The sequence below is a fragment of the Coregonus clupeaformis genome, chromosome 1 (assembly GCF_020615455.1).
Source record: "Coregonus clupeaformis isolate EN_2021a chromosome 1, ASM2061545v1, whole genome shotgun sequence".
NCBI classification, from domain to species: Eukaryota; Metazoa; Chordata; class Actinopteri; order Salmoniformes; family Salmonidae; genus Coregonus; species Coregonus clupeaformis.
The window spans coordinates 36,543,026-36,559,229 of NC_059192.1; the positions used below are offsets into that span (position 1 = coordinate 36,543,026).

General features: G+C 41.9%; 2 protein-coding genes across 4 annotated transcripts in view; one reads left to right on the forward strand and one right to left on the reverse strand.

Annotated features, from left to right (window-relative positions):
* The window catches only part of LOC121567829 (mediator of RNA polymerase II transcription subunit 24), a 54,783-nt gene extending 53,007 nt beyond the window's left edge, over window positions 1-1,776 (forward strand). For all 3 annotated transcript variants that reach the window (XM_041878151.2, XM_041878158.2, XM_041878169.2), the window contains exon 26: window positions 1,198-1,776. In XM_041878151.2, coding sequence (XP_041734085.1) covers window positions 1,198-1,314 — 117 coding nt within the window. In that variant the 3' untranslated portion in view covers window positions 1,315-1,776. The remainder of the gene's footprint in view (window positions 1-1,197) is intronic.
* A 6,153-nt stretch (window positions 1,777-7,929) lies between these two features.
* Window positions 7,930-9,810, reverse strand: csf3a (colony stimulating factor 3 (granulocyte) a). Its single transcript, XM_041878178.1, has 5 exons — window positions 9,774-9,810; window positions 9,186-9,370; window positions 8,658-8,768; window positions 8,254-8,394; window positions 7,930-8,133 (listed from the first exon to the last, which is right to left on the reverse strand). Exons 2-5 carry the CDS (start codon window positions 9,348-9,350, stop codon window positions 7,936-7,938), a joined length of 615 nt encoding a protein of 204 aa, XP_041734112.1. The 5' UTR covers window positions 9,351-9,370; window positions 9,774-9,810; the 3' UTR covers window positions 7,930-7,935.
* Window positions 9,811-16,204: the final 6,394 nt, after the last annotated feature.

A 16,204-nucleotide genomic window follows, 5' to 3' on the forward strand; every position in this document is an offset into this window, starting at 1 on the left:
GTCTTCCAAATGGACAATGACCCCAAGCACACTTCCAAAGTTGTGGCAAAATGGCTTAAGGACAAAAAAGTCAAGGTATTGGAGTGGCCATCACAAAGCCCTGACCTCAATCCTATAGAAAATGTGTGGGCAGAACTGAAAAAGCGTTTGCGAGCAAGGAGGCCTACAAACCTGACTCAGTTACACCAGCTCTGTCAAGAGGAATGGCCCAAAATTCACCCAACTTATTGTGGGAAGCTTGTGGAAGGCTACCTGAAACGTTTGACCCAAGTTAAACAATTTAAAGGCAATTGTACCAAATACTAATTGAGTGTATGTAAACTTCTGACCCACTGGGAATGTGATGAAAGAAATAAAAGCTGAAATAAATCATTCTCTCTACTATTATTCTGACATTTCACATTCTTAAAATAAAGTGGTGATCCTAACTGACCAAAGACAGGGACTTTTTACTAGGATTAAATGTCAGGAATTGTGAAAAACTGAGTTTAAATGTATTTGGCTAAGGTGTATGTAAACTTCCGACTTCAACTGTATATATACACACTACCGGTCAAAAGTTTTAGGACACCTACTCATTCAAGGGTTTTTCTTTATTTTTTACTATTTTTACTCCCACATATATTTCCCTTTATTACTTTCCAACCCAACCACCCCTCCCCTAATTGGAGTAAACTAGTGAACAACAACGCTTAGGCCTCTACTTCCAGCTTATACATACTATATACATTTAATGGACACAGTCAATTTTACAATAATTATATTTTGATTGTTAGTTCTACGCAACTTTGGTAAGATATGTGACCACTGACATGGGATTTTTACTCAACACATTCTGGGAAGACATATTCCCGCAATGATGAGTTTTAGTTATTTTATATATTTTTTTTTGATAACGATAAGTTAACAATTTCATTCTACCTTCTATGTTTGATTTTTTGTTTTTGTTTGAGTAGATCTGTCCCCTAGTCTCTAGCTGACCTCGTTCTTACATCCACACTTTTATAAAGATGCTTTTTAATGTATGATTCGTTTTTTTCTTCACTTCTCCTTCCTCTTCTTTCTTTTTTTTTGTACTTTTATTGATTTTTATTATTTTATGATTTGAAGAGCTATATAAATAGTTATAATTGAAGAATGTGGAGAATGCCACAGCTGGTAAGAAGTGTGTGTCTGTGTCTGACTGCCCTCCCCCAGGTCTCAGAGCTTGTGAAGCTTCCTGCACTGGCCAAGCCCAAGGTGGTCCTGGGCATCACTGACCTGACTCTGCCCCTGGGAAGGAGGGTGGCAGCAAAGGCCATCTCAGCCTTATAGACCCCTGATGGTTTCCACTGCCCAGGGCTCAGCTCACCCACCTCTGCCTTCTCCATGGATTATATTTCCCTAGTCACTCAGGGTCGATACCACACTTCCACTTAAATCAGCATTTTACATAGTATCACATTGACACTAATGCATGACTAAGAGAAGATTTGACGAAGTGGAAGTTTAGGATTCACCCCTCAAAGATTGGGACTCCGCATAGTGTTTCATCAGTTTGGCATAGAAATGCCAGTTTCACCATACTCCGGAGTTGGTTAACAACTGTTATGTAATCCTGATTGCGTCATCATTCATTCGAAGGCAGGTTTTCTTTCATTTTGATAGTCTCTATGGTCTGTGAAAACATTAAATTTTTACTGTTTTGTATTACTATCTTGGCATCAGTATCCATAAAAAGTGTAGATATTGTCATTTTTATAATAAATGTAAATACCTTCTACATTTCTTTTTAAAGATATTTTCAGTTTTTTTTTTCAGTATGCTGATATTTTTCAGAATTCTAATATTTTCACTTAAATACAAAGTATATACGTTAATTGACCTTCAGCACTCCTTGTGAGAGTAATGGGTTACCTACCTGTAGCATTGTTTACAGTGACTTCCTCCCATTACTTGCTTTTGTTTTTGTCGTTATCAAACATATGGCTGGTGAATGTCACTATCCCAGCACTGTGTTTTGGGTAATCATGTCACATGACCTGGATTTTAACCTTTTAAAACTTTTTCATCAAACTGTCCCCTTTTTTATGTCAGATGGTCTTGCACCATCCTCAGATTTTTTTGGTCTAATTCTCATTTCTGGAAAAGGAAAAAATCTAGGTCATATGACATGATTAACCAAAACACAGGGCCTTACCCATGATGGATGATCACATGGTATTGTTTTGAGACATACAGGGCTGTATTCATTAGAGCACATCGTAGCAAAATGTTTTGCAACTGAAAATGAAAACAAGCATTTCTTATTACTAGTTTCTCTGTTTCAGCCCGTTTTCTTTCGTTTGATGCCAAATGAATGCGACCCTGCGAAAGACCATAATAAGTAACCATAATAATCCCACATGTTCAACCTCTTCACTGTCACATGGTGGTGTGATGCTCTGTGAGTGATATTCCCCAGGCCTTTGGAGGAACACCCCATTGGTGATTCTTAGTGAGCTCGTGCTTATCAGTCATCTAGCCTTAAATAACTTCCTAAATTAAATCTCTTGATGAGGGGGGCAATAAGTGAAATCATTAGACGTAACAGTCTAAATGTTACTTTTGGTTTACAGAAGATGCTTACTCATTGTCTCGTAATCCTTCATTTCCTCTGTATATGGTCAACCAAGCATCTAGACACAAGGCTTTTAAGGAACTGCTGCTTTTAATAGACACCCCTTGTCCTGTTGGTCATATTTGGCAATTGCAAACCTAATTTTTATAAATATACTGAACAAAAATATAACACAACATGCAACAATTTCAAAGATTTTACTGAGTTACAGTTCAAATAAGGAAATCAGTCAATTGAAATAAATAAAGTAGGCCCTAATCTATGGATTTCACATGACTGGGAATACAGATACAGTGAGGGAAAAAAGTATTTGATCCCCTGCTGATTTTGTACGTTTGCCCACTGACAAAGACATGATCAGTCTATAATTTTAATGGTAGGTTTATTTGAAAAGTGAGAGACAGAATAACAACAACAAAATCCAGAAAAACGCATGTCAAAAATGTTATAAATTGATTTGCATTTTAATGAGGGAAATAAGTATTTGACCCCTCTGCAAAACATGACTTAGTACTTGGTGGCAAAACCCTTGTTGGCAATCACAGAGGTCAGACGTTTCTTGTAGTTGGCCACCAGGTTTGCACACATCTCAGGAGGGATTTTGTTCCACTCCTCTTTGCAGATCTTCTCCAAGTCATTAAGGTTTCGAGGCTGATGTTTGGCAACTCAAACCTTCAGCTCCCTCCACAGATTTTCTATGGGATTAAGGTCTGGAGACTGGCTAGGCCACTCCAGGACCTTAATGTGCTTCTTCTTGAGCCACTCCTTTGTTGCCTTGGCTGTGTGTTTTGGGTCATTGTCATGCTGGAATACCCATCTACGACCCATTGTCAATGCCCTGGCTGAGGGAAGGAGGTTCTCACCCAAGATTTGACGGTCCATCGTCCTGTCCCCTTAGCAGAAAAACACCCCCAAAGCATAATGTTTCCACCTCCATGTTTGACGGTGGGGATGGAGTTCTTGGGGTCATAGGCAGCATTCCTCCTCCTCCAAACACGGCGAGTTGAGTTGATGCTCGATTTTGGTCTCATCTGACCACAACACTTTCACCCAGTTCTCCTCTGAATCATTCAGATGTTCATTGGCAAACTTCAGACGGCCCTGTATATGTGCTTTCTTGAGCAGGGGGACCTTGCGGGCACTGCAGGATTTCAGTCCTTCACGGCGTAGTGTGTTACCAGTTGTTTTCTTGGTGACTATGGTCCCAGCTGCCTTGAGATCATTGACAAGATCCTCCCGTGGAGTTCTGGGCTGATTCCTCACCGTTCTCATGATCATTGCAACTCCACGAGGTGAGATCTTGCATGGAGCCCCAGGCCGAGGGAGATTGACAGTTCTTTTGTGTTTCTTCCATTTGCGAATAATCGCACCAACTGTTGTCACCTTCTCACCAAGCTGCTTGGCGATGGTCTTGTAGCCCATTCCAGCCTTGTGTAGGTCTACAATCTTGTCCCTGACATCCTTGGATAGCTCTTTGGTCTTGGCCATGGTGGAGAGTTTGGAATCTGATTGATTGATTGCTTCTGTGGACAGGTGTCTTTTATACAGGTAACAAACTGAGATTAGGAGCACTCTCTTTTAGAGTGGAATTTTATTCTGTCTCTCACTGTTCATATAAACCTACCATTAAAATTATAGACTGATCATTTTTGTCAGTGGGCAAATGTACAAAATCAGCAGGGGATCAAATACTTTTTTCCCTCACTGTTGGTCACAGATACCTTTAAAAAAAAGGTGTGGATCAGAAAACCAGTCCGTATCTGGTGTGACCACCATTTGCCTCATGCAGCGTGACACATCTCCTTCGCATAGAGTTGATCAGGCTGTTGATTGTGGCCTGTGGAATGTTGTCCCACTCCTCTTCAATAGTTGTGCGAAGTTGCTGGATATTGGCGGGAACTGGAACACTCTGTCGTACACATCGATCCAGAGCATCCCAAACATGCTCAATGGGTGACATGTCGGGTGAGTATGCAGGCCATGGAAGAACTGGGACATTTTCAGCTTCCAGGAATTGTGTACAGATCCTTGCGACATGGGGCCGTGTATTATCATGCTGAAAGATGAGGTGATGGCAGCGGATGAATGGCACGACAATGGGTCTCAGGATAGTGTCACGGTATCTCTGCATTCAAATTACCATAGATAAAATGCAATTGTGTTCATTGTCCGTAGCTTATGCCTGCCCATACTATAACCCCACCGCCACCATGGGGCGTTCTGTTCACAACGTTGACAACAGCAAACCGCTCGCCCACACGACGCCATACACGTGGTCTGCGGTTGTGAGGCCGGTTGGATGTACTGCCACATTCTCTAAAACAACATTTGAGGTGGCTTATGGTAGAGAAAAGAACATTCAATTATCTGGCAATAGCTCTGGTGGACATTCCTGCAGTCAGCATGTCCCCAGCACAAGGTGCACCTGTGTAATGATCATGCTGTTTAATCAACTTCTTGATATGCCACACCTGTCAGGTGGATGGATTATCTTGGCAAAGGAAAATGCTCACTAACAGGGATGTAAACAAATTTGTGCCAAAAATTTGAGAGAAATAAGCTTTTTGTGCATATTGAAAATTTCTGGGATCTTTTATTTCAGCTCATGAAACATGGGAACAACACTTTACTTGTTGCGTTTACATTTTTGTTCAGTGTACATTTGGTGAGAGCTAATGCATTGCATTTGACAAAATAAAATCAACCAATAACTCCGAGATGAAGTATAACATACAGATCCTTGCATGCAATTGTCTCTATAAAAACAGTACATTTTCATCTAACTTATGTAATACAAATGGTGGATTCATGTATCAAAATATTTTCAAATACAGTACCAGTCAAAAGTTTGGTCACCTACTCATTCAAGGGTTTTTCTTTATTTTTACTATTTTCTACATTGTAGAAAAACTCTGAAATAACACATATGGAATCATATGCGTCTCTTCTGAACAGTTGATGTTGAGATGTGTCTGTTACTTGAACTCTGAAGCAATTTATTTGGGCTGCAATTTCTGAGGCTGGTAACTAATGAACTTATCCTCTGCAGCAGAGGTAACTCTGGGTCTTACTTTCCTGTGGCGGTCCCCATGAGAGCCAGTTTCAATATAGCGCTTGATGGTTTTTGTGACTGCACTTGAAGAAACGTTCAGTTCTTTACATTTTCCGGATTGACTGACCTTCATGTCTTAAAGTAAAGATCGACTGTTGTTTCTCTTTGCTTATTTGAACTGTTCTTGCCATAATATGGACTTAGCCCTACTTGGTAAAATACCCATCTTCTGTATACCACCCCTAGCTTGTCACAACACAACTGATTGGCTCAAACGCATTAAGAAGGAAATAAATTCCACAAATTAACTTTTAAGAAGGCACACCTGTTAATTGAAATGCATTCCAGGTGACTACCTCATGAAGCTGGTTGAGAGAATGCCAAGAGTGTGCAAAGCTGTCATCAAGGCAAAGGGTGGCTACTTTGAAGAATCTCAAATATAAAATATATTTTGATTTGTTTAACACTTTTTTGGTTACTACATGATTCCATATGTGTTATTTCATAGTAAAGAAAAACCATGGAATGAGTAGGTGTGTCCTACTATATAACCCCTAAAAATACTTCCTCAATGACATCCTAGGACAAAAGTTGATAACAGCTTATGAAGCTTACTACAACGGTTGCTCACAAAGCATACAGGCGAATAATTGAGTAGGCTTGCAGTGCATTCGTTAAGTATTCATACCCCTTGACTTTTTCCCAAAAAAAATTACGTTACAGCCTTATTCTAAAATAGATTAAATGTATCTACACACATGTTTCGGAGGATGCATGACTCGACCTTCGCCTCTCCCGAGCCCGTTGGGGAGTTGCAGCGATGAGACAAGATCATAATTGGGGAGAAAAATAATATTACGTATTTACATTAGTATTCAGACCCTTTGCTATGAGACTCGAAATTGAGCTCAGGTGCATCCTGTTTCCATTGATCATCCTTGAGATGTTTCTACAACTTGGAGTCCACCTGTGGTAAATTCAATTGATTGGACATGATTTAGAAAGGCACACACCTGTCTATATAAGGTCCCACAGTTGACAGTGCATGTCAGAGCAAAAACCAAGCCATGAGGTCGAAGGAATTGTCCATAGAGCTCCGAGATAGGATTGTGTCGAGGCACAGATCTGGGGAAGGGTACCAATACATTTCTGCAGCATTGAAGGTCCCCAAGAACACAGTGGCCTCCATCATTCTTAAATGGAAGAAGTTTGGAACCACCAAGACTCTTCCTAGAGCTGGCCGCCCGGCCAAACTGAGCAATCGGGGGAGAAGGGCCTTGGTTAGCAAGGTGATCAAGAACCTGATGGTCACTCTGACAGAGCTCCAGAGTTCCCCTGTGGTGATGGGAGAACCTTCCAGAAGGACAACCATCTCTGCAGCACTCCACCAATCAGGCCTTTATGGTAGAGTTGCGAGACGGAAGCCACTCCTCAGTAAAAGGCACATGACAGCCCGCTTGGAGTTTACCAAAAGGCACCTAAAGGACTCTGACCATGAGAAACAAGATTCTCTGGTCTGATGAAATGCCAAGCGTCACGTCTGTAGGAAACCTGGCACCATCCCTACGGTGAAGCATGGTGGTGGCAGCATCATGCTGTGGGGATGTTTTTCAGCGGCAGGGACTGGGAGACTAGTCAGGATCGAGGGAAAGATTAACAGAGCAAAGTACAAAGAGATCCTTGATTAAAAACCTGCTCCAGAGCGCTTAGGAACTCAGACTGGAGAGAAGGTTCACCTTCCAACAGTACAACGACCCTAAGCACACAGCCAAGACAACGCAGGAGTGGCTTTGGGACAAGTCTCAATGTCCACAAGTGGCCCAGCCAGAGCCCGGACTTGAACCCGATCAAACATCTCTCGAGACCTGAACATAGCTATGCAGCGACGCTCCCCATCCAACCTGACAGAGCTTGAGAGGATCTGCAGTGAATGGGAGAAACTCCCCAAATACAGGTGTGCCAAGCTTGTAGCGTCATACCCAAGAAGACTCAAGGCTGTAATCGCTGCCAAAGGTGCTTCAACAAAGTACTGAGTAAAGGGTCTGTATACTTTTGCTTTGTCATTATGGGGTATTATGTGTGTAGATTAAGGGAAAAAACTATTTAATCCATTTTAGAATAACACTGTAACGTAACAAAGTGTTAAAAAGCATTTAAATTATTTTTTTCAAGCATTTTTATAAATAAACATCTAATCATAAATAGACTAAATAATAAATAGATCATAAATAAATACAAAATATATATCACCATAAAAACATGGCAATTTCAAGTCAGTTTTGGGTCAATCCCTCTCCCGATTGGCTTGGGCTATGTTCCTTAGACTGCGGACTATGTCCTGCCCAAAGCTTTGGAGCTGCACCAGGGTCAGATGTGTGGCTACCTGAACCTCATAGTCCCCAGTGAGATGAGAGGCCAGGCTTGTTGTGGCTGTGGGCTGCACCGCCACAGGGCTCTCCACCACTTGGACTGCTTTCAGCATCTGAGATAAAGAATACTCTAATTAATCAGCATTTATGTCTGAACAGTGTTTGAATCCAATGGATTTTATAATACTGTGTATGCGTGCATGATGTATAAGTTGTTTTACAGGAAGCCTCACCCTGTTGATCTGGACACGGAGATCTCTGATATCAGTCAGCAGTGCAGTGAGGCTCTCTGTGTTGGCCAGGCGTTGTACGACAGCTCTTAGCAGATCCTGGTGCAGCTGCAGTCCCTCCGACATACGACTCAGACAGGTCTCCTGATGGAGGGACCTCAAATGTCAAAGCAATGCCTTATTTCTAGGGCTTATATAATTTTCATATGCCATATTTCTTATAGTTTCTAATCAGGGCCTAGAGTTGTTCCTGGTCAGGTCTAGTAGTCACTATAGTCCTATAGACTCCAGGTAGTAACTCTTGGGAGTCAGTCAAAACTCCTGGCCCCACATATTTCATCCTGAACCTGGTTTTCATATTCACGTGAATTAGGCATAGAGGCTATAGTGCAGAGTCTGATGCTCACCAAGGTAAAGTTATCTGTCAAGGCTTTGAGTGTGGGAGCAGAGGGGATGCCAAGGTTGATCGCCAGGTATTGTAGTTTCCTGTTCTCACTTGTCGAGTTAAGAATCAGGGTCTGAGAGCCAAAAGAAGACATTATTAGAAAACCAATGTTTAGAATGAGCCCTATTGTACGTCCATTAAATACGTTACATTTACATTTAAATTGAGTGGAATTTCCAACTAAAACCATTTAGTCCACCTATCAAAAATGATGGATACATTTTGTGCGTAATAGTATAGGCTACAGTTGCAAAAAAAATTTGCGCACGGTCAGACCACCAGACATAAACACATCGTCCAGAATGGTAATAGCGTATTCAATGTTAGTGTATGCTATTAAATATCAATTTCCTGTCATGTGTAGAATGAGAGACATCTGATTGTATTAGGCCTATACAGCTCACTCTCCCCACAGAGACACAAACGGTACTGTCTGGTACAGCCTGCCACGGGCAGAAGTATTGGGCTAAGCCGAGGCCGATCCACTTACCTCAGAATGAATGCACGATTTGTGTGTCTCAGGAATAGCATCCAACACCTTCTTGGTCAAACTCTGGCTGTTTTCTACTAACAGGTTGAATTCCGGATCCTCCACTAGTTGACCGGTCTCGCCAGAATACTCCAAGATCGGTGCGCTATGACCGTAGCTGGCCATGTTGCAGAGAATGGCGAAAACTGCAGAGAAAACAACGTTGCCTCTGTTATAGCTCCGAAGTTGGCCGTGTGATGAAACTGTGTGATTATTGGCTGATATGAATATGCAATATCTGTCCCCTTTGCCCTAGCAAATTACACACATTACCCATGAGTATAACCTAGTTAAAAATAGCAACAGAGGAATATGAACTCCCCCGTCCGTTTGTCCGTCAAAAATACCTGCCACATTAAAAATAGATTCAAAGCTACAACTTCAAACTGTGTTATCTTTTACAGTGATAACTCAATGATAGCCTTGATTCCATCAGATATTTGACTTGGTCTAAAAGGTTGGTTAAAACACCCTAATGTTACACATTGCTGTCATTCTAATAAATTGTCTACTAGAATATATTCCAAAATTTGACACATTTTACTGTACTTGTTGCCTTCTTTCTCGTATCCAGTTGCTGTGCAGTCAGTCTTTCAACAGTGAAGGAGGGACTTGTACTACTCACCAATCAGAATGTTCATTGCCTTTGGGTTGATGATGACACTTCAAGGAATTCGCTGATACAATTGACCGACCAGTGAACACAAGTTGTTAGATACTATCATAGCCTTTACCCAGTATATTTATACTCGTTGATGGGAATTCCCTGGCTATCACAATAATAGCTAAACAGTATCGAGTTGAATCAGTCATCTTTTCTGAGTATTAAATGGTGTAGTGAAAGTGTTGGTGGAAGTGTAAAAATCTTGCAATTGAATGGACTGTATTTTAGACACATTTTAATTGAATACATAGATAGTACATGTATAGTAATATGAACATGAAAAGGATCTTGAACTCTGTTGGCATGGTGTTATAACTTGGCAACTGTGTGTTAAGTGACAATGGAGCCTGGGTTGACAAATTGCATATTGCCGTAATAACTTATAATGTTCATATATAACATGCATTTTATGATTTTGGTTAGGAAAAGCTGTGTAGACCAGCAGATTTTATGAAGAATATTCAAGTGAAGTGATTCAATTCTGAAACCAAAACTGTCTGGAATTTCTACATTGAGGGGTCTTATAATTGAGCCTGTCCTCAATTAGGCAATGTGAATTTATGAGGAAAACATACCTATCTGGAAGGCCCAATGAAACAGAACTGTCTGACACACTGAGTATACAAAACATTCAAAACATTCTTTCCATGACATAGACCAGGGCTCTCCAACCCTGTTCCTTGAGAGCTACCGTCCAGTAGGTTTTCACTCCAACCCTAATCTAGCACACCTGATTCTAATAATTAGCTAGTTGATAAACTGAACCAGGTTATTTACAACTGGGGTTGGAGCGAAAACCTACAGGAGGATAGCTCTCCAGGAACAGGGTTGGAGACCCCTGACATAGACTGACCAGGTAAATCCAGGTGAAAACTATGATCCCTTATTGATGTCACTTTTGAAATCCACTTCAATCAGCATAGATGAAGGGGAGGAGACCGGTTAAATAAGGATTTTTAAGACTTGAGACATGGATTGTGTATGTGTGCCATTCAGAGGGTGAATGGGCAAGATAAAACTTTTAAGTGCCTTTGAACAGGGTATGGTAGTAGGTGCCAGGCGCACCGGTTTGTGTCAAGAACTGCAACGCTGCTGGGTTTTTTCACGCTCAACAGTTTCATGTGTGTATCAAGAATGGTCCACAACCCAAATGACATCCAGCTAACTTGACACGACTGTGGGAAGCATTGGAGTCAACATGGCCTAGCATCCCTGTGGAACGCTTTCGACACCTTGTAGAGTCCATGCCCCGACGAATTGAGGATGTTTTGAGGGCAAAAAGGGGGGTGAAACTCAATATTAGGAAGGTGTTCTTAATGTTTGGAATACTCTGTGTATACTGGAGGGGGACCACCGAGAGTTCCACAGTAGTTTTCATCACAGGTCTGAAAATACTACATTTTAGTAATCCACTATTACAAAACATTACATTTCAGGAATTACATCACATTTACAAAACACATGTGCAGTGGATTCATTAATATCCCTATTCCTTAAAACTCTGGATTTGATAGTGTGGTCATTCTATTTCATGCTCTAGACCTTCTGGTTGGGGTTAGAGGGGCGTTAATTCATCTGGGTCTCTGTGGCTGAGTTTACACAATTATTGGCAAAAGATCTGATCTGATTGGTCAAAAGACCAGTAATTGGGCAAAAGATCAGAATTGGGCTGCCTGTGTAAACGCCACTTTTTTACTTAGTTTTTCACTTGTGTTCACTAAGTCTCGATTGCCATCGGTGAAAATTCTACTTAAGCGGAAGTTAGGATTTGCCCTGATGTGAGCAAGTGGAATGAGTTACAGTAAAAGAGAAATGGAATTGGGCTCTGGGGAGGTTTCATACAAGACTGCCATCGTGTGGCCTCTCTTGTTACCCAAGCCTCAGTTTCTGATTTCTCAACAGTGGCATTCATCAGCCTCTCATCTTATAGGTGTGCTTCCTAGTCTAAATTTGCTTCTTCTTCTAATGGGAAAATCTCAAGCTGACACCCAGCCACGGCTCTTCTCTTGTATGTGACTAAATCATAATGTATATAATGTTGTGTTTTATTGACTATGTTGTTATGAGTTATGTATTAATTTCAACATTATTTGTACAAATTGACCAAAGGCTGCCTTATGGATTCCAATTCTATACTAGATTCCTTGGAGTGTTTTGTCAGCACTTCTCAATCATGTCTTGTATAGTTACCTACTCCTCCTTGTAGCAGATTGGTTTAGCTCCGGGAGCTAACATGAGTCTTTAGTTCTCAGGCAAGGTCACTCATCACACATACCGTAAAGTTTGTTTTTGCACAGTCAAAGGACTGGTTGCACTTGGTGTAGACCTACTGCCTGTACACGGGTAATCTCGATTAATACAACTCTACAGCAAGTGTGCAGCCTGGAGAGATTGGCATTTCTCCCGTCTGAGTGTATGCAGGGTGAAGCAGCTTGATGTACAAGATGGCCCCCAGGACATGGGGTCTGTGTATAGAAACATTGGTCTCCCAGCAGGGCTATACCATGTGTTCCCTGATAGCGATACAAGTAATGTGAATAAGTGGTCCAAACAGCATGTAGTCAGAAAGTCAAATGTTGGGATTCGTATTTCTTTTACTTGGTAATTTCCAATTCTGACAGCCACATCCATTTTTATTTATCTCTGTGACATATCCTACGAGAATTAGGGTGTGCTGTCCTGCAGTCTTACCATAAAGCTTGAGTAGATAGGAGTCAGTACTCTGTGCTGGAAATTACAACAACCAACACTCCAATTGGAATGATGTAGATGTAATTTACTGTAATATCCTCTGACTATGATGTTGCTTAGGTAAGAGTCATGGAGGAGTTGAGCAAGAAGGATTGGTTACTATGGAAACGGGGGTAAATGTGTGTTGTGCAAGACCATGACATCAACTTCAAGAAATGGGAGACAACACTGCACGCCAAGCTATTTTGATAAAAAGTCATCCTTTTCTCAGCAGACCCAGAATAAGTATGTTCTAAAGGATATGGTTCATCCCAACCCTTCCTTCCTCTCTCCCTCGGAATTGTTAAACAGACACGCGTTCTAGTTTTTAATGTACCTACTGACTGTACTGTGTACTGTATGGACATTGAGTGATTTCATCTGAGTAGACTAGTGCATACACTTGCCAGAGTCTTGTTCAAACTTATCCAAATAAATTGCTCTCTCGTTGCAAAATCGACCCTGAGACCTATACAATTGGTGTGGTTGTCATTATTGGAGTTTTTTTACTCTGCCATCCACTTACGCATACTCAGGGACAGGGGAGCTGTGATGTACCAATAGAAGGGGAGAGAGAGTGGGGAAAAGGGAAGTGAAAAGGCTGCATCTCAACAGTCTTACACAGCTTCCTCGTCTGGTCTCCTTTCTTTAATTCACTGAAAGAATTAGACAGGTGAAAGCACATTTATTTTAGGCATCCACCATATTGCTTTCATGGGCTTCCAGATCATCATACAAGTGAAGGAAAGCAGACAGGGAGAGGAAGCAACTCTAGACTATTGAGATGTACTCAGGGACATCCTCACTCACTCCTCGTCAATAGCCTTCACTTTAGGCCGGAAGAGGAAACAGTCTGTCCATCCAGGCCCTGGTTGGAAACATTTTAATCTGCAACCCAATGCCATGTGGGGCTGCGGCGCTGCGCTCTGTGGGATTGGATGAGTAACCTTATCCCCACTTTGTGTCCCATTACCCAGCAGTTGTAATGCTCACACCAGTGTAACGTGTCTGGGGGTAGCGGGCGGGGCAAGGTGAGCTGATCTGGCCTGAAATGTAAATGAACCACAACGACAGCTACTGTATGTGCTCGGGAACACGGCGGTGTTACATTACACATATGCCACCCCACATACTCACAAAACAATACATCCAGATACACAAACACACATGCACAGGCTCACACACACACACACTCATTTGTGTTTGTTTACTCTACCACCAAGCCCCCCCCACACACACACACACACACATACCACAGCTGGCCGGTGGCACCTTAATTGGGGAGGACGGGCTCAAAGTAATGGCTGGAACAGAATACTATTCAATGGTATCGAACACATCAAACACATGGTTTCCATGTGTTTAATACCACTCCATTCCAGCCATTATTATGAGGCGTCCTCTCCTCAGCAGCCTCCTGTGACACACAGACAAGTATGTTACTGGGGAGGGCAGGACTGGCCAGCTAGCTGTGTGTGTGTGTTAGGATATGTCAGCGAGGGAGGCTTAACATCTATATTTCAGAACCTCCTGCTCGTCATGGGAGCCTGCTGTATTTGGGCTTCCTTGAGATTAGCTCTGTCAGGATCAATAACACTGTCCTGTAAAGCAAACTCAGCCAGGAGGAGTGCTGTGAATAGAACGCTGATGCACCAGAGAATCTATGTGCTCATATCAAAGCAAACAACTGATAAAAGTTCTTCCTTATTAAAGTATGTCTTAGTGTCTTTGAGTTTGCCCTCTAAACTAAGTAAAATATAGAGCAAAATGGATGAACAAGCTACTGGTGAGAGAGGACTCTTAAAGCTGAGGTGTTGCCTAAGGGACTAAGGAAGTGTAAGGCCACAAAGATCATCATACACTACTGGGCAGCTCAAGGGCACTCGGAGAGAGCTCTACCCAGACAGGACACCTCCTGGCCAGGCAACACGGAGAGGGCTAGGTGGTCCCCCTTTTTCCTCCTCACCAACAGAACAGGGTCACCCAAGTTGAAGGATTTCTTCCCAGACTTTTTCTCAAGTCTTTTTATGGCCCTCATACATAGTTTATTGGCTTGTTCTACTCTGGAGGCATGTTGTGTTTTCGACCCTTGTTGACAAACCCAGTTACAGGGTTTGCTGCTCTAACAGCCAATTTCATTATTCATCATCGTATTCTGTGTTAAATCTCACCAGTTCCTGTCGAATAGACACAAATGCAACATTTTATATGGTGTTCCTTTACTTGTCCTAATAAGAGATTCAATTAGGTATTTTGTGTCCTTTGTAACCTGCATAGTAATAATAAGGTTATTTAACACAGATAGGAGGTTTCCTTATTCCATCTTGTTTTAATGACTGGTTAAGTTTAGGCAAGAAATTCCAATTGGTTAAGATTAGGTTTAGGGGTTGGGCTACGTTTAGGTAAGACATGTGACTGGTTAAGTTTAGAGTTAGGATTCGAACCAGTGATGTTTTGTGTGGCAACCCACAAGCCTATTGTTTACTTCACTCCTACTGGGCTGACTGTCGAGCTTTCATCCAAATAATCACATTCCAAATGAATAAGGAAGCCTCAACTGAGCATGTTAAACAGGAGTTTCCTCTTGGTTTACCGCTTGCTGTGTCTTGTTCAATCTCTCCTTCTCATCTTCTCTTTCCTCTCCTACACAATTACACAGAGGGGAAATGGACATGCATTTCCTTGTGCCTGAGTCTGTCCAATTAGGCAGTTCATATCTACCACAGCAGCAACTGGATCAGCAGGTCATGGTCCCTGCAATGCAGTTTGAGAAGCCCCAGGGAAACGGCCTCGGCAGACGGTCTGGCTCCCACCATGACTCCAGGCTCTCTCAGAGACACTAGGGGGAAGAGGAGAGCAGGAGGCATCCCAATAATCTAGAGATAGCTTCCTATACCTTGTCTCTTTTTATTTGTGATATGTCTGGGCTGTTTTCCTGATCATTTGACCTTAACCTGGACATTGACCATAACTAGATTATAGGCTATAACTAGGGCCCATAATTTATCCTTGTCAGCGCACATGGTCACCAGTGCTCTTAATGGATCAAACATTTATCCCGTTCTTGTACTTATCAGTGGTATCTAAAGGGAGATATTCAAGAGTATTGGGACAGAGCCCAAGATTAGAATATCATTAGCATTTTCTGGTTTCAGGTTGGCAGTCAGTTTGTGTATTTCAGCTATCAGGTAGACTGACAGACTGGACTGACTATGTCCTACACCCCTGGGTAATAATACGTCAGTCACTGTGTTTCCCTTGTCGAAGAACAACTACGTCAGAGTATCCCAAACAATCTCATATCTCATCTCTTTCTGTTTCTTGGAACACACCACAAGGCTCATTCTGCTGAATAATCAAACTCACACAAGGGCAAGTTATTATTTTTTTTTAAAGCCCTTCGCTTCCAAATATTAAACTTCTGAATGTGTGTATTAGCTCTTATTGCCAATTTTAGTCCCAGTGGACTCAGCCCACAGTTTTGGAAGTGTTGTGCTGCGCCATGATGTGTGATTAATGCACTGTAAACCCCCACAGCAGGACCTTAATGTGCACTTTACAATACGAGGAAACAGAAGGGAACTAA

Coding starts and splice junctions, on each gene's coding strand:
- csf3a (XM_041878178.1), bottom strand. CDS start 9,350: ATGGCCAGCTACGGTCATAGCGCACCGATCTTGGAGTATTCTGGCGAG. Junction 8,769..9,185: donor AATCGTGCATTCATTCTGAG/GTAAGTGGATCG, acceptor TTTGGCTCTCAG/ACCCTGATTCTTAACTCGAC. Junction 8,134..8,253: donor TCCGTGTCCAGATCAACAGG/GTGAGGCTTCCT, acceptor TCTTTATCTCAG/ATGCTGAAAGCAGTCCAAGT.